Source organism: Bos javanicus, chromosome 5 (assembly GCF_032452875.1).
Source record: "Bos javanicus breed banteng chromosome 5, ARS-OSU_banteng_1.0, whole genome shotgun sequence".
NCBI lineage: Eukaryota > Metazoa > Chordata > Mammalia > Artiodactyla > Bovidae > Bos > Bos javanicus.
The window spans coordinates 99,550,846-99,577,809 of NC_083872.1; the positions used below are offsets into that span (position 1 = coordinate 99,550,846).

At 37.2% G+C, this 26,964-nt stretch overlaps 1 protein-coding gene across 2 annotated transcripts; it reads left to right on the forward strand.

Moving 5' to 3' along the window:
• Positions 1 to 4,176: 4,176 nt before the first annotated feature.
• On the forward strand, positions 4,177 to 26,738 carry LOC133248107 (C-type lectin domain family 7 member A-like). Of its 2 annotated transcripts, XM_061417861.1 has the most exons (8): positions 4,177 to 4,408; positions 5,612 to 5,753; positions 6,643 to 6,742; positions 7,631 to 7,714; positions 11,895 to 12,002; positions 13,803 to 13,954; positions 15,554 to 15,660; positions 25,579 to 26,738. In XM_061417861.1, exons 2-8 carry the CDS (start codon positions 5,712 to 5,714, stop codon positions 25,697 to 25,699), a joined length of 714 nt encoding a protein of 237 aa, XP_061273845.1. In that variant the 5' UTR covers positions 4,177 to 4,408; positions 5,612 to 5,711; the 3' UTR covers positions 25,700 to 26,738. The 2 variants fall into 2 exon arrangements, with proteins under 2 accessions (XP_061273845.1, XP_061273846.1); XM_061417862.1 differs by lacking the exon at positions 5,612 to 5,753.
• Positions 26,739 to 26,964: the final 226 nt, after the last annotated feature.

Here is a 26,964-nt window from a genome sequence, read left to right on the forward strand (position 1 = left end):
GGAGGCCTGGCATGCTGCACTTCATGGGGTTGCAAAGAGTTGGACTTGACTGAGTGACTGAACTTAACTGAAATGAAGTTATGTTACACAGTTGGTCCTTTATATATTTGAAATATACATATTTCAAATGAGCAGTATGCTCATTAAATTTTTTTTTTCTTATTGTGATTGAAGTCAGATACTGTAAAACATACTATTTTAACCATATTTAAGTGTACAGTTCAGTGGCACTAAGTATATTTACATTGTCATGCAACTGTCCATCATTCATCTCCCAGATTTTCACCTTCCTAAAGTGAAACTGTCCCCATTAAATACTAACTTTCCATTCCCCCTCCCCATCCCTTATCCTCCAGCCATGGCATCTACTAGTGTATCAGCACTTTCTGACTGTATGAATTTGTCTATTCTAGATACCTTGTGTAAGTGGAATCAAACAATATTTGTCTGTACCTAATGTAAATTCTCCAAGCCAGGCTTCAGCAATACGTGAACTGTGAACTTCCAGATGTTCAAGCTGGTTTTCGAAAAGGCAGAGGAACCAGAGATCAAATTGCCAACATCTGCTGTATCATTGAAAAAGGAAGAGAGTTCCAGAAAAACATCTATTTCTGCTTTATTGACTATGCCAAAGCCTTTGACTGTGTGGATCACAATAAACTGTGGAAAATTCTTCAAGAGATGGGACTACCAGAGCACCTGACCTGCCTCTTGAGAAACCTATATGCAGGTCAGGAAGCAATAGTTAGAACTGGACATGAAACAGCAGACTGGTTCCAAATAGGAAAAGGAGTATGTCAAGGTTATATATATTGTCACCCTGCTAATTTAACTTCTATGCAGAATACATCATGAGAAAGGCTGGGCTGGAAGAAGCACAAGCTGGAATCAAGATTGCCAGGAGAAATATCAATAACCTCAGATATGCAGATGATACCACCGTTATGGCAGAAAATGAAGAGGAACTAGAAAGCCTCTTGATGAAAGTGAAAGTGGAGAGTGAAAAAGTAGGCTTAAAGTTCAACATTCAGAAAACGAAGATCATGGCATCTGGTCCCATCACTTCATAGGAAATAGATGGAGAAACAGTGGAAACAGTGTCAGACTTTATTTTTTTGGGCTCCAAAATCACTGCAGATGGTGACTGCAGCCATGAAATTAAAAGATGCTTACTCCTCAGAAGAAAAGTTACGACCAACCTAGATAGCATATTCAAAAGCAGAGACATTACTTTGCCAACAAAGGTCCGTCTAGTCAAGGCTGTGGTTTTTCCTGTGGTCATGTATGGATGTGAGAGTTGGACTGTGAAGAAAGCTGAGTGCCGAAGAATTGATACTTTTGAACTGTGGTGTTGGAGAAGACTCTTGAGAGTCCCTTGGACTGCAAGGAGATACACCCAGTCCATTCTGAAGGAGATCAGCCCTGGGATTTCTTTGGAGGGAATGATGCTGTAGCTAAAACTCCAGTACTTTGGCCACCTCATGCAAAGAATTGCCTCATTGGAAAAGACTCTGATGCTGGGAGAGATTGGGGGCAGTAGGAGAAGGGGACGACAGAGGATGAGATGGCTGGATGGCATCACTGACTCGATGGACGTGAGTCTGAGTGAACTCTGGGAGTTGGTGATGGACAGGGAGGCCTGGTGTGCTGTGATTCATGGGGTCACAAGGAGTTGGACACAACTGAGTGACTGAACTTAGAACTTAGAACTAATGTGAAGTGGCTTCCCTGGTGGCTCAGTCATTAAAGCATCTGCCTGCAATGCAGGAGACCTGGGTTCAATCCCTGGGTTGGGAAGATCCCCTGTAGGAGGGAATGGCAGCACATTTCCTGGCCTGGAAAGTTCCATGGATAGAGGACTCTGGCAGGTTACAGTCCATGGTGTTGCAAAGAGTCAGACATGACTGAGTGATTTTCACTTTCATTTTCATAGTATATTGGAATGCATTTTTAAGGCTAACTGAATATTTGTCCTACAAGCAGATTGTACCTTTTAATTTACCCCTTTATGCTATACACAATACAGTGAGTACATGTTAATCTTAAACTCCCACTCTATCACCTTCTTTTTTTCTCCCTCAGGTGACCATAAATTCTTTCTCTAAGTCTGTGAGTCTGTTTCTGCTTTGTAAGTAAGTTCATTTGTACCCTTTTTTTTTTTTTTTAAGGTTTCACATATAAGTGTACAGATGAACCTATTTCCAGGGCAGGAATAGAGACACAGACAAAGAGAATGGGCGTGTTGACACAGTGGGAGAAAGAGAGGGTGAGGAGAATTGGTAGATCAGAATCAACATATATACACTATTATATCAGACAGCTAGTGGGAACCTGCTAAAGCACAGGTTGCTCAGCTCGGTGCTCTGTGATAATCAAGATTGGGTGGGGGTGGGGTGGGGTGGGAGGAAGGCCCAGGAAGGAGGCAACATATGTATACATATAGCTGATTTGATTCATTGTACAGAAGAAACTAACACAATATTGTAAAGAATTATATTGCAATAAAAATGTTATTAAATATCACCTAGTAGATTCCTTAAACCTCCCAACAGACTACACTTGTGTGGAAGGTATTCCCGATGCTGCTGAAGAGGATGAGGCTTCCAAAGTTAGCTGCCTCACTCACTGTTGCTACAGAGAAAGTCATAAGTATGAACTGCAGTCAGCTCTTACCACCCACACCACTGGATGATATCACTACACTGAGAGCATAGAAATCATATGTATTCACCCCTAGAATACATGTTCAAAGCCAGTTTTCTGTCTTAATTATACTTTACCAATAAGAATGCTGTTTAGTTGCAAAACAAATAGTTATCAAATGCATTTCTGTTCAATGACACATTTTAGGATTGGAGAATTTGACATAGAAGGTACAAATTGAGATGTACTGCAGCCAAGTAGAGTAATTACATCCATGAGCCTCGAAGTTCATGGCACACAAATATGCCTAAAAACTAAGCTTTGCCCTTATGAGAAAGTCCACATGCATGGAGAATTTCTAGAACACTTTCCTTGTTGTCTTTATTTATGTCAGAAACCTCCTCCCAGAAAGCAACCCATTAGATCCTAGCAAAGAAAAATAAGTCAAAGACAAACCTACAAGGACAAAAGGTAGAAATTTTCAAATGTGCTACCATTATTTAAAGGAGATAAGACAGTTTTGCTTTGGAGGCAATGGGGGAAGGAAACATAAACCATGGAAAAGTGCTTTTGAAAAGACTTCAAACCATATAGCTGACATAGAAGTGGGTTTTGGTTATTACTATACATTTCTAAGAAGAATTTTAAAGCATCGGACATAAGGGTCCTTTGATGCACAGATCAATGTGGTTGATAAAAAAAACAAAACAAAACTTTTGTTCCTGTCTAACACACACTTTTAGGGTTAAATGGGGCATTGAACTATTCACTGAATTAAACAAATCATAATTTATAAATACATGCTCTGACAATTTTGGCTATAACTAGAACAGATGATTTTTTACTTTGATGCCTTAAAAGGACTACATTCAACCCCACTCAACATTTTGAGCCTGTTGCTTTGTTTCTTTCTTGATTTCTATTTATTATTTAAACAGAAAATCTGCTCCTTTAGATAATTTAAAGAGAAGACAAGAAATAACTAGAAATCTATTATTATTCAAATTAGCCAGCCCAGTTATGTATGTATTTTTATTACTGCAGTCTGTCAAGCAATGTGGTTATCAAAATGTTTGTTAAAGATATAAGTTGCTTATGCACATTTTGACATAAACATTTTGTGACATAAAATAAGCAAAATGTGACATAAGTACATTTTGACAAAAATTTTACTTATTTTTACAGTTTTTATCTCATATATATATATATATATATATATATATATTAGGGATTTACCTTCATTCTTTAAAAGGAAAAATGTATGAATCATGTCAGGTAGAACATGGATATTATTTCCTTTTTGTTTTTATTAATATAACCTTTTATTTTGTTGTTAACCATTTTCTAATCTCATGAGATCCTGAGATGACCATTTTAATTCAGATTTATGGTAACTGCTAAAGTTCAGATTTGAACTGATCTACAGATGTCCTCACAATTTGGGGCTTTAGTTCTTTGTGACTCTTGTCTGACAGAATGTGGAGTAAATGAGATACTGACACCAGTGGAAACTTTCTGTGTGGGAATATTGAAGGCCGTTTGATCATTGGCTATCTTTTTCTCTGACATTGTCTCTCTAAGGCCAGTCATATATTTCAACAAGGACCTCCTAGTCTCAAAGCAGAAGTGAAAGGCCAGCAGAGTGAGCTCATCCTAGCTGTGTTCCTGACCAAGCTTTTCCTCCTGTTGGTGAAATCTCAAGGCATAAACACAGGTACCATCAGGCACTGTGGGTCACGCTGTTGAACAAAGAAGGATAAAGCAGGTAAAGGAGAATTTGCTAGTGGGAGACCATGTAGAAAGTTACAAGGATTTTGTATCATTGCAAGAAAGAATTCACTTTGGGGTCCGTGTTAATTAATATCTAATGTTAACCCTGTTTGACCCTATGGGTCAAAATATTTAATATGCCGAATATGAGTTTTAAATATACTCAAATGTTTTGGGGAATATTTAACTCTTTTTAAGGTAATATACATTTATGGGGTTTTTTTTTTCCTCTCATCTCTAGGGGTGGCAGCCAACTGGTTAGCAACTAATTATGCAAAGCTTGAACTCCCTTGTCTTAAAGTTAAATGTAATGGAAAAAGTTCAAGTGTTTGGATAATATGATTATTTTTCCATTAAAATATACCCAGGTTTATATAACAAATGTATTTTCTTGTTATTTGGGTGTACAGTTATTGAATTATAAAGTAACTAAATAAAAATCAGTGAGCTAGGAAAATATGTCCTTGAAAAAGTATTTACTTTGTAATTTGTCACTGTGGTAGAAAGAATATTTATTGCAAAATGGTTGGTAGTATATTCATACATCTTATTATCATTTGATGATTGTTCAAATCAAGTTTCCTCAAATTATAAAGAAATTAAAAGGTGAAATACTATGATATTAATATTTTAAGAATCAAGAATAAAATCTATTTAGGAAGACCAGTTATCTGGTTCTTTCTATCGAGTTACCAAAAACATTATTTTTTGAAAAATTATTTTCAAAATTTATTTTGAAAATTTTTTGAAGATTATTATTTTTTGAAAAATATTTTTCCTCTTAAATAAATAGTCATTATTTATTTATATTTCTAGGGAAGAGACATCATTATGTATTTTTTGTGGAAGTGTTTATATTAACTAATTATAGGCAAAGGATCATATTTTTGTAATTTTAGAAGCCATTGATATAACACACATATTTGAACTAAATATATATTACATATAAAATATATACTTTAATTTGTACTTATATATATTTATTCATTTGAACTAAATACTTTTGTTTACAACAAACTGTGGAAGAATATTAAAGAGATGGGAATACCAGATCACCTTACCTGCCTCCTGAGAAACCTGTACACAGGTCAAGAAGCAACAGTTAGAACTGGATATGGAACAATTGACTGATTCCAAATTGGGAAAGGAGTAGGTCAAGGCTGTATATTGTTACCCTACTTATTTAACTTCTATGCAGAATACACCATGCGAAATGCCGGGCTGGGTGAAGCACAAGTGGAATCAAGACTTTGGGGAGAAATCTCAATAACCTCAGATATGCAGATGACAGCATCCTTATGGCCGAAAGAAAAGAGGAACTAAAGAGCCTCTTGATGAAGGTGAAAAAGGAGAGTGAAAAAGCTGGTTTAAAACTCAATATTCAAAAAATGAAGGTCATGGCCTCTGGTCCCATCACTTCATGGCAAGTAGATGGGGAAACAATGGAAATAGTGACAGACTTTCTTTTCCAAAATCACTGCAGCCCTGAAATTAAAAGATGCTTGCTCCTTGACAGCATATTAAAAAGCAGAGACATTGCTGAAAAAGGTCCTTCTAGTCAAAGCTACAGTTTTTCCAATAGTCGTGTATGGATGTGAGAGTTGGACCATAAAGAAAGCTGAGTGCTGAAGAATTGATGCTTTTGAACTGTGGTGTTAGAATTACAAATTATGCCTCAGTTATTTGATGTTACTTCCTAAAATGCCTTTTCTTGAATCCCACAATTTCTGCCTTTTTCTCAAACTGAGAAGATTGTCAAATTTGAGTGTGTGTGTCTGTCCTAAAGAGGGATTACTCTATTCAGTTTCAGACTATGGTTGCCATTTGGGCATGATACAGGCACTAAGTGACCAAATACAAATTTGCAAGAGAAGCTCTAATTCTAGATATTTATGTGAGAATGAAATATACCATTTCCCAAATTGTTGCAATGAATTCGTTTATTTTAAAAACAGTAAAAGCTTAACATAACATACCCATGAACTGTAATGGCCTGTTAATGAATCATGTAGAGACTGTTGTAAGTAATCACAAAGAGAAATTTTAAAAGTATTTTTTTTCTGATATTTTGAGATCAATAGTTATTTGGCATCACTTATTTCAGATTAGCATGCTGATCATTCATTTAGCTCTTTCTATTATTTCATGATAAATGTTGCTATTTTTCAATGCTATTAAAATGCCTTATTCAATGCTGCAAAGGATTCTTGCTGTGTTCTTTGCCTTCAGACCTCAGAAATGAGCCAGGAGAAAGTGATATACATGGAGCCAAAAATCCTGTATTCAAAGAAAAAGAAGGACAAAAGATTTCAGAGTCATAAAAGGAAAGGTAAAGTTTCTTTTTCATTTGTTTTCTTGTTTTCTGAAAATATTATGATGTTAAGTAAGAAAAAAAGAAATCATAATTGTGTCCACACATATTTGATATTACATGCCTAGTTCTTTATATACTGAGGTGTGCATACGTGCTAAGTTGCTTCAGTCATGTCTGACTCGTTGAGATACTATGAACTGTTGCCTGCCGGGCTTCTCTGTCCATGGGATTCTCCAAGCAAGAATTCTGAAGTGGGTTGCCATGCCCTCCTCCAGGCGATCTTTCCCACCCAGGGATTGAAACTGCATCTCCTGCAGCTCCTGCATTGCAGGTAGATTCTTTACCACTGAGCCACCAGGGAAACCCTTATATGTTGCTTTTCAGTCACTCAGTCATGTCTGATTCTTTGTGACTCCATGGGCTACAGCATGCCAGGCTTCCCTGTCCTTCACTATCTCCTTGAGTTTGCTCATGTCCACTGAGTTGGTGATGCCATGTGACCATCTCATCCTCTGTTGTCCCCTTCTCCCACCTCCAATCTTTCCCAGCATCAGGGTCTTTCCTAATGAGTCAGTTCTTCTCATCAGGTGGCCAAAGTATTGGAGTTTCAGCTTCAGAATCATTCCTTCCAATGAATATTCAGGGTTGATTTCCTTTAGGATTGGTAGATTTGATCTCCTTGCATTCCAAGGGACTCTGAACAGTTTTTTCCAGTGCTTATATACTGAGGGATATAAAAATATAATAGTAATGAGATTTGTGGTCACAGTAATTCTAGATATTAATTTTAAACTCCAGAACAAATTTCCATTTTGTTCTAATTCTGTGTTTTTTTTTAAATTCTTGATGCTTAATATATTTATTTATTTATTTATATATATATTGCTTTTTGATTTTGTACAGAATCTCCATGGCATATCATTGCAATAATCCTGGGAATTGTATGCTTGTTTCTCCTACTGGCAATCACAGTCTTAGGATATATGTGTGAGTACCATATATACACATTTCTTATGAGTGAAAAGAGTCAGGATGAAAAATGAGATACTATAACTAATGAACTTCTGTTGATATAAAGTTGTATAGAAATCATTAATGATCATGGATGGTGTTGATAATAATATTGATGATGATTTTATTATTTTGCTGTCACTGAGTGTTTATGCCACACAGAATAGTGTGATAAGTATAATAGCACAAAAATCTTGCTGATTATATAATGCTGTTTACATACACAGTGGAAATTATTTTTCAAGTAGGATGAGGTTTTCCATATGACCAAAGAGTTGGGAAAATATTTATTTGAATATTACATTCATTATTATATGCATTAAGCATATTGTTATATACTTAAAGATAATAATGTTTAAATTGCAAAGGAAAATAAATGATTTATTTTCTATATGATTAAATGTTATAAATTTTACATAGTTCATATAAATTTTCAAAAATTCTTATACAATGCTTGTTTCCAATATCTTTTCCTCATGATTATTAATTCTTTGTTTCACTCATTCAACAAACAATTTTGAGGATCTCTTAGGATCAGGAACTATGTATGGCATCAAAGATACAAAAATTAAAGGAAAAGTCATTTTTCAATGAGCTCAGTTTAAAGGAAAATATTTTTTAAAAAATGAACCAGTATTTAAAATAAAATATTATTAGTATAAAGGATGATGGCATGAAGATATCAGATGAATGGTGTATAGCATGCTGAGGTCAAGAAAGCTCTCCTGTAGGATTTAATAATTGATAAAAAGGGAAGGTAAGAAATAATTAGGAGGCTCAGGATAGAGAAGGCTCATTCAGGTAAAGAATAATATGAAAAAGGGACAGATGTACATGCTGGAAACATTCAGGTTTTGGACCAAAAAAAAAAAAAAAGTGGCTAGAAGGAAGTTTGGCTAGGTATGTAACTTCATGGAAATCTTTTGTACCATGTTGTGTGCATGCATGCTAAATCGCTTCAGTTATGTCAGACTCTGTGACCCTATTGACTGTAACCTGCCAGGATCCTCTGTCCATGGGATTCTCCAGGCAAGAATACTTGAGTGGGTTGCCATACCACCCTCCAGGGGATCTTTCTGACCCAGAAATCGAACCCACATCTCTTATATCTCCTGCATTGCAGGCGGATTCTTTACCCACTGAACCACCTGGGAAGCCCTTGTACCATGTTAAGAAATTTTAAATTTGCCTTAAAATCAAAGGAAACAATTGAAGTATTTTACATTAAGGAAAAACATAACTCATATTACATGAGCAGATCTGGATTCTGGAAAGTCCAGTCAAGGTAGACTGGAAAGATCAGATAGGGGATTATATCCAGATGAGAAATGAAATGTTGCCTGCCATGTCAGTAAACAAAGGATGTCACAATCATCAGTGATTGTAGGCATCAGGGGTGGTAGGCTGGTAAGCCCAGAGGGAAGCAAAAGAATACCTGTGATTTAGCAGCCATCAGACTGAAGCCACTCCATACAATGAGCCCTAAGGACACTTAGTATATGAAAACACAGCATACTGGCCCCAGATAGCTGAGATGCATATCAAAGGAGTGATTTCTGTGAGCCCAGACTCTTGTATATTCCTGTACAAAGAAAAACGCTGAATCTTAATTTGAAATATCTAGTTTCCTTTATTGTTTAGATAACAATAATCTTTTGAAATTTAGACTACCTGCCTTTTATTGCCAAACTCCTATATAACCTATCTCTCCCTCCCACCCTCACCTCTTCAGATTGTTCTTTCAGAGTTACTTGAAGTGCTTCCTTCCCAGGGTTTGAAGTCCGAAAAACTCCCACTGAATAAAACATAACTCTCAACTTTTAAGTTGTGAATATATATATTTTTTAGTTGACACAGACTAGGGGTAAGAATTTCAGACTTTTTCAGTGGGAAGCACAAATTTTTTCTGCAATAGATTGATGGATACCTGTGTGTTTATAAAAAGGGAAGCAAGAAGGTAAGGGGAACTTAGGCTTGATGGCTATTGTTTCTATGTGAAGTATTGATAGCAGATGAAGCCATCTTTTGAGAGAGAGTCAGGAGGGGTCATAGATAATTTAGGAAAAGACTGAATAGCTATTGAATTAGGAAAAGAATGTGACTCAATAAACACATTGTGTAGTATTGAAGAGCATAATGATGATGAGAATTGTAAATGTCGATCAGCACTAATCTGTATCTGAACAGTTCTGTGACCTTTTTGTCATTGGACTTTCAGAAGTTTGTGGGCAGGCAATGTGATGAGATGAGTGATACATGTCTATCAGAGTTGGCTATTTTAAGATGTGCCTAAAGACTATTCTTCAAATTGTTGGAAGTCTTGCCCAAATCAGTTCTCTACTGTGTGGCCTTCAATTCAGTTCAGTCGCTCAGTCGTGTCCGACTCTTTGCCACCCCATGAACCGCAGCTCACCAGGCCTCCCTGTCCATCACCAACTCCAGGAGTCCACCCAAACCCATGTCCATTGAGTTGGCGATGCCATCCAACCATCTTATCCTCCATCATCCCCTTCTCCTGCCCTCAATCTTTCCCAGCATCAGGGTCTTTTCCAATGAGTCAGCTCTTCGCATCAGGTGGCCAAAGTACTGGAGTTTCAGCTTCAACATCAGTCCTTCCAATGAACACCCAGAACTGATCTCCTTTAGGATGGACTAGTTGGTTCTTCTTGCAGTGCAAGGGACTCTCAACAGTCTTCTCCAACACCATCGTTCAAAAGCATCAATTCTTCGGTGCTCAACCTTTTTTATAGTCCAACTCTCACATCCATACATGACCACTGGAAAAACCATTGCCTGACTAGATGGACCTTTGTTGACAAAGTAGTGTCTCTGCTTTTAAATATGCTGTCTAGGTTGGTCATAACTTTCCTTCCAAGGAGTGTCTTTTAATTTCATGGCTGCAATCACCATCTGCAGTGATTTTGGAACCCAGAAAAATAAAGTCTGATACTGTTTCCACTGTTTCCCCATCTACCTGCCATGAAGTGATGGGACTGGATGCCATGACCTTAGTTTTCTGAATGTTGAGCTTTAAGCCAACTTTTTCACTCTCCTCTTTCACTTTCATCAAGACGCTCTTTAGTTCTTCTTCACTTTCTGCCATAAGGCTGGTGTCATCTGCGTATCTGAGGTTATTGATATTTCTCCCGGCAATCTTGATTCCAGCTTTGCTTCCTCCAGCCCAGCGTTTCTCATGATGTACTCTGCATATAAGTTAAATAAGCAGGGTGACAATATACAGCCTTGACATACTCCTTTTCCTATTTGGAACCAGTCTGTTGTTCCATGTCCAGTTCTAACTGTTGCTTCCTGTGTGGCCTTAGACAGACAAAAAGGAAAGGGAGGTGGGTGTCTACTAATCACAAGAAATGGCAGTATTTAGAAACTAGAAGTATTGGTGTGCCTTTTAAATTAAGGTCCAAAATATAAACATTGGAATGGATTAATGAATCAGAGCAACAGTGATATTTATTGTAACCAAGAACATTAAGAGACTGTGCAATTAATGTTTCTAGAGCTTTTTTACAAGTAGACATTGCATTTGGCTGAATGGTGATGAGTGTTAGCACAGTTTGAAACAACGATTCTCAATTTTGTAACAAATTCTCCAGTGTTTTGAAAAATGTTCCTACACTTGCTTTTACATTTTTTATGCACGAATTTTTGGAAAAGATGGCTGTTTCTCTCAGAGTTTTTTAACTCTCTTTTTTCATATTATAAGTCGCCCTTTGAGTTCTTTTCTCATAGGTGTTCAATGAATCCATTATAAACTTGTGCTAAAAAAAGCCAAATCCCTTAGGTTACCCTTAAATGAAAATATTAAATGCTAAATCAAATAGTGAATACTAAATTTCACAAATTTCAAAATCTTTATTTGAAGAGTATATGACATAAAAGCCCTTTATTTCAGTTTATATTCTCTGTTTTATAAATGTTGATTACTGTTTTACATACTTAAAGTAAGTATTATAATTTACAGCTATATATAAAAATAAATTTTATGTTCTGACACTTTAAAATATTTTAATGTTACATTTTCTCTGATCATACTTTCATTTAGTCAATATTGTTTATTTTGTAATTCAGAATTAAATTATTGTAATAAAATGATCTATTAAAACCATTGATTATCTTAATTTTACAATATGGATTGAAGATTCTCAGACAAATTCTAAGTGCAATACACAAGATACGAAAGACACAAGAGAAAGGAATGTTTCTGTACCAGGAGCTGAGGATCACTCGGTTTTACCACTTGGCACAGGTAAGTACTAAATATTGAGTCTCTCTAAAACTACTGCTTCATGAAAGAAAAATATACTCGCATATTTTCTTAAAAAAAAGCTAAAAAAAATAAAAATCAGAGATAACTTAAAAAAAAAATAAATATTGAGTCTGTTAGCTGACAGATTTTTTTCATGGAATTATCCCCTACTCCTTGGAAGAAAAGTTATGACCAACCTAGATAGCATATTGAAAAGCAGAGACATTATTTTGCCAACAAAGGTCCGTCTAGTCAAGGCTATGCTTTTTCCAATGGTCACGTATGGATGTGAGAGTTGAACTGTGAAGAAAGCTGAGCGCCAAAGAATTGATGCTTTTGACCTGTGGTGTTGGAGAAGACTTTTGAGAGTCCTTTGGACTGCAAGGAGATCCAACCAGTCCATTCTGAAGGAGATCAGCCCTGGGATTTCTTTGGAAGGAATGATGCTGAAGCTAAAACTCCAGTACTTTGGCCACCTCATGAGAAGAGTTGACTCATTGGAAAAGACTCTGATGCTGGGAGGGATTGGGGGCAGGAGGAAAAGGGGACGACAGAGGATGAGATGGCTAGATGGCATCACCGACTCAATAGACATGAGTTTGAGTGAGCTCCAGGAGTTGGTGATGGACAGGGAGGCCTGGCGTGCTGCGATTCATGGGGTCGCAAAAGTCGGACACGACTGAGTAACTGAACTGAACTGTACCGTTTCAGTGATGTTATTCACTCGCTAAGTCCTGTCCTACTCTTTGTGACCCTATGTACTGCAGCACACCAGGCTTCCCTGTCTTTCACCATTTCTGGAGCATGCTCAAATTCATGTCCATTGAGTTGGTGTTGCTATCTAACCATATCATCCTTTGCCACCCTCCTCTCATTTTGCCATCAATCTTTCCCAGCATCAGGGTCTTTTCCAATGAGTCATCTCTTTCCATCAGGTGGCCAAAGTATTGGAGCTTCAGCTTCAGCATCAGTCCTTTCAATCATTATTCAGGGTTGATTTCCTTTAGGATTGACTGGTTTGATCTCCTTGCTGCCCAAGGGACTCTCAAGAGTCTTCTCCAGCACCATAATTCAAAGGCCTTTTCAGTACTGTAAAACTTTACACTCAACTTTGTTAGGACCTTTAATTATGCTCATTCTTTCTTATCAAATCAATTTTATCAATTATAGTTAATTGAACACTGACTTTCCAAAGAAGCTCCTATTAGCCCTTTATATTGTTTTGATTATTTTGTGCTTGTGGATGAATTTTTACCTATATAGATTCCTTGGAATTAATGGTTATGTCATGCTCAGTCTCTCAGTCGTTGTCAGAGTCTATGTGACTCCTGGGCTCCACCAGATTCCTCTGTCCATGGGTTTCTCCCAGCAAGAATACTGGGTTGGGTAGCCATTCCTTTGTCCAGGGGTCTTCCTGACCCAGGGACTGAACCTGGGTTTCCTGCATTGTGGGCAAATTCTTTATCATCTGAGCCACCGAGAAGCCTGGAATTAATATTATTTCTATATACTTACACCGATGGATTTCTTCCTTCAGGGAGAACTGCTCCATTTTTCTGTAGTCTATTTGTATTCAAGAAGTCAAGATTTATCAATCTTAACAATGGCCTTGGGTCTGTCAGGGACAGTCTCTGGCTCAACAGTATTCTTACCTACAGACTTTGGCAGGAGAACTATTGCTAACATAACTGTGGGGATGCAGGAAAGTTCATTCAGTTTGAAGTAAGCAGTGAAATACAGAAAAGTGCAGGTCTCTAAATGGTCTTGAGGTTGTGGATGATGGTGGTTTTTATTTTCAAGTTAAAGACTATGGTACATGTCAAGGAAGCTGGTCCTGCTGTGGAAAAGACTGTTACTATTTTTCAAAAACAGAGGAAAATTGGATGGAGAGTAAGAAGTCATGCCAAAAATTGGGCGCTAGTCTCATTAAGATTGATGACCAAGAGGAGCAGGTATGTTTACTTTACTACATCAGAATAAGTGCTTTAGAAGTTCATATGTCTTAAGTTAGGATAATTGTATAGGCTTTTCCTCCAATGTTATCTGTTATTTCATCAGTTTGATTTGAAGCACTGGTCCATATGGGTGCAGACTTACCTGCAGGGCAGGGGACACAGGTGTAACAAAGACTTGGAAGAATTATTTGTTAAACCTAGAGAAATAGCTTTCCTGTGGATGTGGGTGCCATGGGATGATTTTCAGTCTTTCGATTATATGTGTTGCCTCTTCACATTTTAGTATACATCAGATTGCTCAGTATTCAGCCGCTAGGGGCTAATTCAGGGCAAATGAAAAACTGCCTTCAATGATACAAACAGTTTAAAAGAGACAACATCTCATTGTATTGAGTGCTATTCTTCCACCATCAGTGTTTGGGAAGGAACACATTTGTAGAGAAGGATAAGTTTTTTATTTTCATGATCATAGGAAATATAGAATGAAAATAAAAGTGAATGAACTAGCTGGAATGATTCTTCAAAAATGAATTTTTACCTTACTTATAATCCTGAGTGACAGAGGAAGCTTCTTTTTCCTGGAAGAGAAAATCCAGATTACATTTGCCATCACTTATAAGATTTGAGAATATAAAGCTTATCTAACAGATTATGTAGATTTCCTTCTACTGATTTAATTCAGGCATTGAATTTAATTCTTAATATTTAGTCCTGGAAATGTTATTTCTGTTAGTGTCTTATGAAGTACAGCTTAAAGCCCTATGTTTTCTTATTTATGAAAGTTATATTATCATAACAATAATATGAATGAATCAGTCTTTACTATCTAAGTAGTGGGATATGAAGCCAAAGAAATACAAATATCCAGATACAGATTACAAGTTCCTTGATCAATTTGAACCTCAGTTGTAATCAGTTCCCAAGTGATATGAGTTTTATTTTACCCCCGAGAGTTTGTTTTAATCCATTTTTTTCTTGTAATTTCCAGTTCTGTTCTCTTCAGTTTTATTCCTGCCATTGAAGTTTCTGGACTTAGAGCTTCATTGAATCTTTGTACTTTTGATTTGCATCTCCCTGATATCTAGTGAGCTTGTTATATCTCCATGTTTATAGTGCCTCTGTTTTATTTATTTGAAATATAGGTTCTTGTTCTTAATTTTGCTTATTTTTCTTATTGATTAACTTTGCTTTCTTATTGATTTTTAGGGATATTTTATTTGTTCATCAAACTAAATCACTACAAAAATCTGCAGATTTCAGACTTGTCTTTTTGTATTCTTTAAAGTATCTTATGATGAAGAGAAGTACTAGGTTTAGAGCAGTCATGTTTACCTATGTAATCTATTTTACATGGACTTTTAAAGTCCATCATGTTCATCCTTTTATATATTTCATCCAGACACGAGGAATAGAGTGATTCATTCATGAGGCCTTTCCACTTTCATTTCTTTTCTTCACAATGGAGAAATTAGTGCCTACTCTATTTGTCATAGGGGTATTTGAAAACAAATGTGTCCAGCATCTTATGAGAGTTCCCTGTAGTAAACTGTATTAGTGATATTGTGAATAATGCTAGTGATTCTAATTTTCCCACAGGTCTTCATTCAATCAAAAATAAAATACAATCATTGGATTGGGTTAGAGAAAAAAGGGGATCGTCATCCCTGGAAGTGGCTGGATGGCACAACCGTTTCTAAGAATCTGTAAGATTTTATTTCATAGTCTCCCCACTCCCTTTCATTCTCAGTACCTGATTCATAAATTACAGGTCAAAAACAGGAAATGGTCCTTGGGAATTTAGGGAACATCTTTAATTCCAGTCATCTCACTTCTCAGACCAGCAACCAAGTGCACATCTCAGGCCCCAGATAATCACATCCAAAAAGCATTATATCTACCCTCATTCTTTGGCAGTAGGAATGAATGATAACAAACCAAAAAATACCAAGTAATTTATATAGCATATTAGAGGATTGTAAATGCTATGATGTGATATGCAGCCCAATACATTTTGTCATAAAGGTGCTATATAAGTACCTTCCTGTGATGGAGGTAAAAAGAAGAGAGTTCAAGCTTCTTTGTTAGAAACTATAAGAATAATTGCCAGTAATTTTGATGGGGCATATCTGGAATTCAGTTTTAGATATATGGTGGATAAATATATTAAACATTTAATTACCTGCAGGATGTCACATGAACATTTTGGTACACTATTATCAAGTTCAGATGAGAGGTCTATTCATGCCTCAGTGCAGAGATGGTATTAATACTATGAGGCTGGAAGTGAACATCAGGAAATCTAAGGTCTGGGCCCTTGGACATCCAAATGTTTAAGATTATAGAACTCAAAAACATTACTGACCAATATAATATTGTAAAGCAATTAACCTCCAATTAAAATAAATAAATTTATATTAAAAAAACATTACTGAGAAAAGTGGTTAAAAATATGATTAAGTCAATGAAGAGGGTAGGTTCATGGGGTACATTAAAAAGAAGGACTACTTCAATAAGCAAAATGTGAAAGGCTGGTGACTTTTCACTGCTAATTTTGTTACTTGATATTAATACTTTAACTGAGATTCATGAACAGTTGGAGCAAAATTAAAATACATTTTCTTCTATATATTGTAGCCTTGCCCTAAAATGCAAAATCCATGTTCCTTAATCTCATTGCTCAGTTTCACAGATTTTTAATGCTTTGTTTCAAGTGGAAGTCATTAGGCTCAGTGGGGGAAAAAAGTAAACTCACATTTTCTTTCTTTCTTTTCACTGAAGAATAGATGACATACTATATTATATTATTAGCTTCAGGTATACGACATAGTGATCTGATGCTTAGTTATAACATAAATTGATCATTACAATAAGATGAGTCCCCCCGCCCCCCGAAAAGACTAGTAACCCTCTGTCACCACAGAAATTTATTGCAATATTATTGACTATATATTATATTCCCAGTAACTTACTCATTTTATAATTAGAAGTTTGTAACTTTTAACCCCCTTCATCTATTTTTCCCAGCTTCTCACTTCTCTTCTCTCTGCAACCACCAGTTTTTCCGCAGAATCTATGAATCTGACTATGTCATATGGGGCCCAGTGGCACAATCCACTCTGGTCACTGGAGCCAGGTGTCCCGGGGTATCTCCTGTATGGGCTGCATGTGTCCTATTGTTGTGGTTTAATTACAATTGCTGTGGGTGTACAGGTTGGTGGGTTTGGCCTGCAGGTGGCCAAAGTATTGGTGCTTCAGCTTCAGCATCAGTCCTTCCAATGAATCAGATCAGATCAGTCACTCAGTCATGTCCGACTCTTTGTGACCCCATGAATCGCAGCATGCCAGGCATCCCTGTCCATCACCATCTCCTGAAGTTCACCCAGACTCACGTCCATCGAGTCAGTGATACCATCCAGCCATTTCATCCTCTGTCGTCCCCTTCTCCTCTTGCCCTCAATCCCTCCCAGCATCAGAGTCTTTTCCAATGAGTCAACTCTTCTCATGAGGTGGCCAAAGTACTGGAGTTTCAGCTTCAGCATCATTCCTTCCAAAGAAATCCCAGGGCTGATCTCCTTCAGAATGGACTGGTTGGATCTCCTTGCAGTCCAAGGGACTCTCAAGAGTCTTCTCCAACATCACAGTTCAAAAGCATCAATTCTTCGGCGCTCAGCCTTCTTCACAGTCCAACTCTCACATCCATACACGACCACAGGAAAAACCATAGCCTTGACTAGACGAACCTTTGTTGGCAAAGTAATGTCTCTGCTTTTCAATATGTTATCTAGGTTGGTCATAACTTTCCTTCCAAGGAGTAAGCGTCTTTTAATTTCATGGCTGCAGTCACCATCTGCAGTGATTTTGGAGCCCAGAAAAATAAAGTCTGACACTGTTTCCACTGTTTCCCCATCTATTTCCCATGAAGTGATGGGACCAGATGCCATGATCTTCATTTTCTGAATGTTGAGCTTTAAGCCAAATTTTTCACTCTCCACTTTCACTTTCATCAAGAGGCTTTTGAGTTCCTCTTCACTTTCTGCCATAAGGGTGGTGTCATCTGCATATCTGAGGTTATTGATTTTTCTCCCAGCAATCTTGATTCCAGCTTGTGTTTCTTCCAGTCCAGCGTTTCTCATGATGTACTCTGCATATAAGTTAAATAAGCAGGGTGATAATATACAGCCTTGATGTACTCCTTTTCCTATTTGGAACCAGTCTGTTGTTCCATGTCCAGTTCTAACTGTTGCTTTCTGACCTGCATACAAATTTCTCAAGAGGCAGATCAGGTGGTCTGGTATTCCCATCTCTTTCAGAATTTTTCACAGTTTATTGTGATCCACACAGTCAAAGGCTTTGGCATAGTCAAGAAAGCAGAAATAGATGTTTTTCTGGAATTCTCTTGCTTTTTCCATGATCCAGTAGATGTAGGCAATTTGATCTCTGGTTCCTCTGCCTTTTCTAAAACCAGCTTGAACATCAGGAAGTTCACGGTTCACATATTGCTGAAGCCTGGCTTGGAGAATTTTGAGCATTACTTTACTAGCATGTGAGATGAGTGTAATTGTGTGGTAGTTTGAGAATTCTTTGGCATTGCCTTTCTTCGGGATTGGAATGAAAACTGACCTTTTCCAGTCCTGTGGCCACTGCTGAGTTTCCAGATTTGCTGGCATATTGAGTGCAGCACTTTCACAGCATCATCTTTGAGGATTTGGAATAGCTCAACTGGAAGTCCATCACCTCCACTAGCTTTGTTCTTAGTGATGCTTTCTAAGGCCCACTTGACTTCACATTCCAGGATGTCTGGCTCTAGGTCAGTGATCACACCATCGTGATTATCTGGGTTGTGAAGATCTTTTTTGTACAGTTCTTCTGTGTATTCTTGCCACCTCTTCTTAATATCTTCTGCTTCTGTTAGGTCCATACCATTTCTGTCCTTTATCAAGCCCATCTTTGCATGAAATGTTCCTTTGGTATCTCTGATTTTCTTGAAGAGATCCCTAGTCTTTCCCATTCTGTTGTTTTCCTCTATTTCTTTGCATTGATCGCTGAGGAAGGCTTTCTTATCTCTTCTTGCTATTCTTTGGAACTCTGCTTTCAGATGTTTATATCTTTCCTTTTCTCTTTTGCTTTTCATTTCTCTTCTCTTCACAGATATTTATAAGGCCTCCCCAGACAGCCATTTTTCTTTTTTGCATTTCTTTTCCATGGGGTTGGTCTTGATCTCTGTCTCCTGTACAATGTCACGAACCTCATTCCATAGTTCATCAGGCACTCTATCTATCAGATCTAGGCCCTTAAATCTATTTTGCACTTCCACTGTATAATCATAAGGGATTTGATTTAGGTCATACCTGAATGGTCTAGTGGTTTTCCCTACTTTCTTCAATTTCAGTCTGAATTTGGCAATAAGGAATTCATGGTCTGAGCAACAGTCAGCTCCTGGTCTTGTTTTTGCTGACTGTATAGAGCAGTCATTCTCCATCTTTGGCTGCAAAGAATATAATTAATCTGATTTCAGTGTTGACCATCTGGTGATGTCCATGTGTAGTCTTCTCTTGTGTTGTTGGAAGAGGGAGTTTGTTATGACCAGTGCATTTTCTTGGCAAAACTCTATTAGTCTTTGCCCTGCTTTATTCCATATTCCAAGGCCAAATTTGCCTCTTACTCCAAGTGTTTCTTGACTTCCTACTTTTGCATTCCAGTCCCCTATAATGAAAAGGACATCTTTTTTGGGTGTTAGTTCTAAAAGGTCTTGTAGGTCTGCATAGAACCATTCAACTTCAGCTTCTTCAGCATTACTGGTTGGGGCATAGACTTGGATTACTCTGATATTGAATGGTTTGCCTTGGAAACGAACAGAGATCATTCTGTTGTTTTTGAGATTGCATCCAAGTACTGCATTTTGGACTCTTTTGTTGACCATGATGACCACTTCATTTCTTTTGAGGGATTCCTGCCCACAGTAGTAGATATAATGGTCGTCTGAGTTAAATTCACCCATTCCAGTCCATTTCAGTTCGCTGATTCCTGGAATGTCGACATTCACTCTTGCCATTTCTTGTTTGACCACTTCCAATTTGCCTTGATTCATGGACCTGACATTCCAGGTTCCAATGAATATCCAGGGTTAATTTCCTGTAAGATTGACTTGTTTGGACGCCTTAGAGTCCAAGGACTCTCGAGAGTCTTCTCTAGCACTACAATTTGAAAGCATCAATTCTTCAGAGCTCAGTCTTCCTTAAGGAACAACTCTTACATGCTAACATGACTACTGGAAAAACCAATAACTGTGACTATATGGACCTTTGTAAACAAAGTCTCTGTTTTTTAATATATGGTCTAGGTTTGTCATAGCTTTGCTTGTCATCAGTTCAATTCAGTCTCTCAGTCATGTCCAACTCTGTGACCCCATACACTGCAGCACACCAGGCCTCCCTGTCCATCAGCAACTCCCGAAGTTTACCCACTCATGTCCATTGAGTCAGTGATGACATCCAACCATCTCATCCTCTGTCAACCCCTTCCCCCGCCTCCTTCAACCTTTCCCAGCATCACGGTCTTTTCAAATGAGTCAGCTCTTCCCATCAGGTGGCCAAAGTATTGAAATTTCAGGTTCAGCATCAGTCCTTCCAATGAATATTCAGGACTGATTTTCATTAGGATGGGCTGGTTGGATCTCCTTGCAAGGGACTCTTAAGAATCTTCTCCAACACCACAGTTCAAAAGCATCAATTCTTTGGTGCTCAGCTTTCTTTATAGTCCAACTCTCACATCCATACATGACTACTGGTAAAACCATAGCTTTGACTAGATGGACCTTTGTTGCCAAAGTAATGTCTCTGCTTTTTAATATGCTGTCTAGGTTGGTCATAACTTTCCTTCCAAGGAGCAAGTGTCTTTTAATTTCATGGTTGCAATCACCATCTGCAGTGATTTTTGAGCCCCCCAAAATAAAGTCTGTCACTGTTTCCACTGTTTCCCCATCTATTTGCCATGATGTGATGGGACCAGACGCCATGATCTTAGTTTTCTGAATGTTGACTTTTAAGCCAACTTTTTCACTCTCCTCCTTCACTTTCACCAACAGGCTCTTTAGTTCTTCACTTCCTGCCATAAGAGGGGTGTCATCTGCATATCTGAGGTTATTGATATTTCTCCCTGCAATCTTGATTCCAGCTTGTGCTTCTTCCAGCCCAGCGTTTTTAATGATGTACTCTGCATGTAAGTTAAATAAGCAGGGTGACAATATACAGCCTTGACATACTCCTTTCCTGATTTGGAACCCATCTATTGTTCCATGTCCAGTTCTTTTTTTTCTTGACCAGCATAGAGATTTCTCAGGAGGCAGGTCAGGTGGTATGGTATTCCCATCTCTTTCAGAATTTTCCACAGTTTATTGTGATCCACACAGTCAAAGGCTTTGGTGTAGTTACTAAAGCTGAAGTAGATGTTTTTCTGGAACTCTCTCTTTTTTTCGATGACCCAACTGATGTTGGCAATTTGATCTCTGGTTCCTCTGCCATTTCTAAATCCAGCTTGACAATCTGGAATTTCATGGTTCACGTACTGTTGAGACCTGACTTGGAGAATTTTGAGCATTACTTTACTAGTATGTGAGATGAGTGCAATTGTGCAGTAGTTTGCGCATTCTTTGGCATTGCCTTTCTTTGGGATTGGAATGAAAACTGACCTTTTCCAGTCCTGTGGCCACTGCTGAGTTTTCCAAATTTGCTGACATATTAAGTGCAGCAGTTTTACAGAATCATCTTTAATGATTTGAAATAGCTAAACTGGAATTCCATCACCTCCACTAGCTTTTTTCATAGTGATGCTTCCTAAGGCCCACTTTACTTTGTATTCCAGGATGTCTGGCTCTAGGTGAGTGATCATACCATCATGATTATCTGGGTCATGAAGATCTTTTTTTTGTATAGTTCTTCTGTGTATTCTCGCCACCTCTTCCTAATATCTTCTGCTTCTGTTACTTGTCATAGCTAGCATCTTTTAATTACATGGCTGCAGCCACAATCTGCAGTGATTTTGAGCCCAAGAAAATAAAGTCTATCACTGTTTTCACTTTTCTGTTTCTATTTACCATAAAGTAATGGGACCGGATGCCATGACCTTAGTATTTTCAAGAAGGAGTTTCAAGCCAGATTTTTCACTCTGTTCTTTCCCCCTCAAGAGGCTCCTTGGATCCTCTTTACTTTCTGCCATTTGAGTGGTATCATCTGCATTTCTGAGGTTATTGATATTTCTCCTGGCAATCTTGATTCCATCTTGTGATGCATCCAGCCTGGCATTTCACATGATGTACTCTGTGTATAAGCTAAATAAGCAAGGTGACAATATACAGCCTTGACATACTCCTTTCCCAATACCGAACCAGTTCATTGTTCCATGTCCACTTCTAGCTGTTGCTTCTTGACCCACACACAGGTTTCTCAAGAGTCAGGTAAAGTGGTCTGGTACTCCCATCTTTTTAAGAATTTTCTAAGGTAAGCTGTGATCCACACAGTCAAAGGCTTTAATGTAGTTAATGCAGCAGAACTAGATGGCTTTTTAGGAATTCCCTTGCTTTCTCCCTTATCCAATGCATGTTGGCAATTTGATTTCTGGTTCCTCAGCCTCTTTGAAACCCAGCTTGTACCTCTGGAAGTTTTTGGTTCTTATACTGCTAAAACCTTGCTTGAAGGATTTTGGATATAACTTTACCAGCATGTGATATAAGTGCAATAATATGGTAGTTTGAGGACTTCTCAGATGGCACTAGTGGTAAAGAACTTGACTGCCATAGCAGGAGACATAAGAGACACAAATTTGATCCCTGGTTAGGGAAGATACCCTGGAGGAGGGCCAGTATCCTTGCCTGGAGAAATCCATGAACAGAGGAGCCTGGTGGGCTGTGGCCCATAGGTTCCCAAAGGGTCAAATATGACTGAAGTGACTTAGCAGGCAGCAGACAGTAGTTTGAACATTCTTTGGCATTTCCTTCTTTGGGACTGGAATAAAAATTGACCTTTTATTGAAGATATCTCTAGTCTTTTCCTTTCTATTGTTTTCCTCATTTCTTTGCATTGCTCATTTAAGAAGACTTTTTTTTTCTCTACTTGCTATTCTTTGGAGCTCTGCATTCATTTGGGTATATTTCCATTTCACTCTTGCCTTTCACTTGTATTGTTTCTTCAGATGTTTGTAAAGCATCCTCAGACAACCACTTTGCCTTGTTGCATTTCTTTTTCTTGGGAATAGTTTTGGTCACTACCTCCTGTACAGTGTTATTGATTTTCATTCATAGTTCTTCAGGCACTATATCAGATCTAATGCCTTGAGTTTATTTGTCACCTCTAGCTGTGGATGTGACTGGTGATAGAAGCAAGGTCCGATGTTGTAAAGAGCAATATTGCATAGGAACCTGGAATGTCAGGTCCATGAATCAAGGCAAATTGAAAGTTTGTCAAACAAGAGATGGCAAGAGTGAAGAGCTGATTCATTGGAAAAGACTCTGATGCTGGGAGGGATTGGGGGCAGGAGGATAAGGGGACGACAGAGGATGAGATGGCTGGATGACATCACTGACTCAATGGACATGAGTCTCAGTGAACTCCGGGAGTTGGTGATGACAGGGATGCCTGGCGTGCTGCGATTCATGGAGTTGCAAAGAGTCGGACACGACTGAGCGACTGATCTGATCTGACTGTATAATCATAAGAAATTTGATTTAGGTCATACCTGAATTGCCTAGTGGTTTCCCCTACTTTCTCAATTTAAGCCTGAATTTTACAATAAGGAGTTCATAAACTGAGTCACAGTCAACTCCAGGTCTTGTTTTTGCTGACTGTGTAGAGCTCCTCCTTGAGTTGCAGAGAATATAATCAATCTAAATTCAGTATGGACCATCTGGTGATGTCCATATGTAGAGTCTTCTCTTGGGTTGTTGGAAAATGGTGTCTGCTATGTCTAGCATGTTCTCTTGACAAAACTGTTAGCCTTTGCTATGCTTCATTTTGTACTCCAAGGCCAAACTTACCTGTTATTCAAGTATTGTTGCCATGAGTATCCCATGAACCCTTAAAAAAGGCAAAAAAGATATGACACCAGAAGATGAAACCCCAGGTCAGAAAGTGTCCAATATTTTACTGTGGAAAAGCATAGAGAAATTACTAATAGCTCCAGAAAGACTGCAGCAGTTAGGTCAAAGCAGAAACGATGCTCAGTTGTCAATGTGTGTCTGGTGGTGAAAGTAAAGTCTGATGTTGTATAGAACAATATTGCACAGGAATCTAGAATGTTAGGTCCATGAATCAAGGTAAATTGGACGTGGTTAAGCAGGAGATGTCAAGATTGAATATCAACATCGTAGGAATCAGTGAACTAAAATGGGCAGGTATGGGTGAATTTAATTGTTATATGTTAATTGCTTAGTCATGTCTGACTCTTTGTGACCCCATGTACTGTAGCCCACCAGGCTCCTCTCTCCATGGAATTCTCCAGGTAAGAATACTGGAGTGGGTTGCCACTTCCTTCTCCAGGGGAGATTCCTGGCCCAGGGATCAATCCCATTTCTCCTGCATTGCAGGCAGATTCTTTACTATCTGAGCTATAGGGAAGTCCTGAATTTACTTGGCTGACCATTACATCTACTACAGTGGCCAAGAAATATAGCAGCCCTCATAGTCAACAAAAGAGTCCAGAAAGCAGAACTTGGGTGAAACCTCAAAAATGACAGAATGATCTCAATTTGTTTCCAAGATAAACCATTCAAAAGCACAATATTCTATGTCTGTGCCCCAACCACTGCCCCAACCGCTGAAGAAATTGAGGTTGTCCAGTTCTGTAAAGACCTTCAAGATCTTCTAGAAGTAACACCAAAAAAAAAAAAAAAAAAAAGATGTCCTAGACCCAGAGGAATGATATGGGGAGGGAGGAGGGAGGAGGGTTCAGGATAGGGAACACATGTATACCTGTGGCGGATTCATTTTGATATATGGCAAAACCAATAAAATATTGTAAAGTTAAAAAAAAAAAAAAAAAAAAAGCTGTCCTTTTTAACGTTGGGGATTAGAATGCAAAAGTAGGAAGCCTGAGTCATAGGAAACTAGATCTATTTTTATTTCTAATTACAATGAACATGTATACTTGTGGCAGATTCATTTTGATATATGGCAAAACAAATACAATATTGTAAAGTTAAATAAAATAAAATTAAAAAAATAATAAAAAAGGAAAGGAAGATATTCAAAAAGAATAAAATAAAATGAAGTTAAATTAAAAAAACAAAAAAATTTAAAAAATAATTACAGTGAACCAAATAATATTTTTTTTTTATATTTAAACACTTCCCAAATTTTCAGAAGTCTCAAAAGAATTTTTCAAACTACATATCTAGTTCATGTATATATCCCATTCTATACTATCCTTTCTACTTCTTCCTTATCTCTAATTGACCACTGGCAATATTTTCCTTAGTTTTAGACATAATTATACTTTATAATTCCACAGGTAAATATCTGTTACAAGATAAACATTCCATCGAAATAATTACATCTATATGTTTTAAATTTGTGATAATTAAATTTTGCTAAAGAATGACTTTCTAAAATAAATATATTTTTCTGATGCAGGGATTTCCAGAATTCAAATGAAAAATGTGGAAGCCTCAAGCCAAAACATATTATTCCTGATGTTTGTGCTAAGCAGTTTCACTATATTTGTGAAAAAACTTTTACTTGCCTTAATAATTAAAGGAATTACTGTGATCAATGTCTTAATACATTCATCCTTTAATAGATATTAGGGAACAAACTTTAATTATTCACTAACTTAAATTACAAACAAATTACTCAACTATGTATGATTTAAAAAGGATTATGGTATCTCAACATCTGTGAGAAAAGATGAATAAGTTTTGTATATAGAAAATGATAAATCCAAAATTTGTTAATTTTTTTAAATTTTAAGAATCAGTAAATCACAGAACATGAAACAAATTCATTGAACTGAATAATGATTTTATATTTATTTTCTTAATCATTTACTTGAATTTATTTGAATAGATAATTAGTGCATTCAGATTGCTCAAACTATGAGATATGAAATAATGAGCAAAGTCTCTTTACTCATTTCCTATTCACCTAGTTTCCTTGTTAGAGGCAAATACATAACTAGTTTCCTGGATAACTATAGATAATGGTTATGTTTCTTTATATTTTAATGTAAAAAGTATCTTGCAGATTGTTCCATGTCAGTACTTAAAGAGCTGTCTCATTTTTTGTAAAAGATTGCAAGTGTTGCACTAAATCCCTGGAGAAGGAAATAGCAACCTACTCCAGTACTCTTGCTTGGAAAATCCCATGGACAGAGCAGCCTGGTAGGCTACAGTTCACAGGGTTGCAAAGAGTCAGACATGCCTGAGTGACTTCACTTTCACTTTTTCATTGCACTAAATGGATGTGCCAAAATTTATTAAACCAGTTCATTTCAATGAGTATTTAGGTTTTCCCCAGAGTTTTGTAATTATAGAAAAACTTTACAGTAAAAAGAACTTAATATATTAAGTGTTATTTTCTATACATCTTACCTATACGGGATATATCCATGAATGTAATTTCTGTGTCAACAGATGTACATACTACATTTTAATTGATATTTATTGTTTACATAGAGATTATACACCTGTTATATCCAAATAGCAATGTTCAAGGGTGATACTTTCTGACATCTTTGCTATAAAAGCGTGTTAGCAATCTTTTTGATTTTACCAATAAAATATTTACCAAAAATACTTTTGTTTTGTGTCAAATAAATTACAATTCTGTATTACCTGAGCATCTCTTGATAGCATTTATTTTTATTAAACTATTTGTTCACATCTTTGTCAATTAATATCACAAACAATTCTGAGCAAAAGAAAACAGACACATAATAGTTTATCCTATAAAATTCCACTTATTTATATAGAGTGAAATGAGATAAATCAAAACTCTGGTATTAGAAATTTAGGACAAGAA

Bases quoted from the DNA above. Each gene is read 5' to 3' on its own strand.
- LOC133248107 (XM_061417861.1), top strand. From the start codon at position 5,712: ATGGCCGAAAGAAAAGAGGAACTAAAGAGCCTCTTGATGAAG. The intron at 6,743-7,630 runs GTAAAGTTTCTT...GATTTTGTACAG, and splicing joins TCAGAGTCATAAAAGGAAAG to AATCTCCATGGCATATCATT. The intron at 13,955-15,553 runs GTATGTTTACTT...ATTTTCCCACAG, and splicing joins TTGATGACCAAGAGGAGCAG to GTCTTCATTCAATCAAAAAT.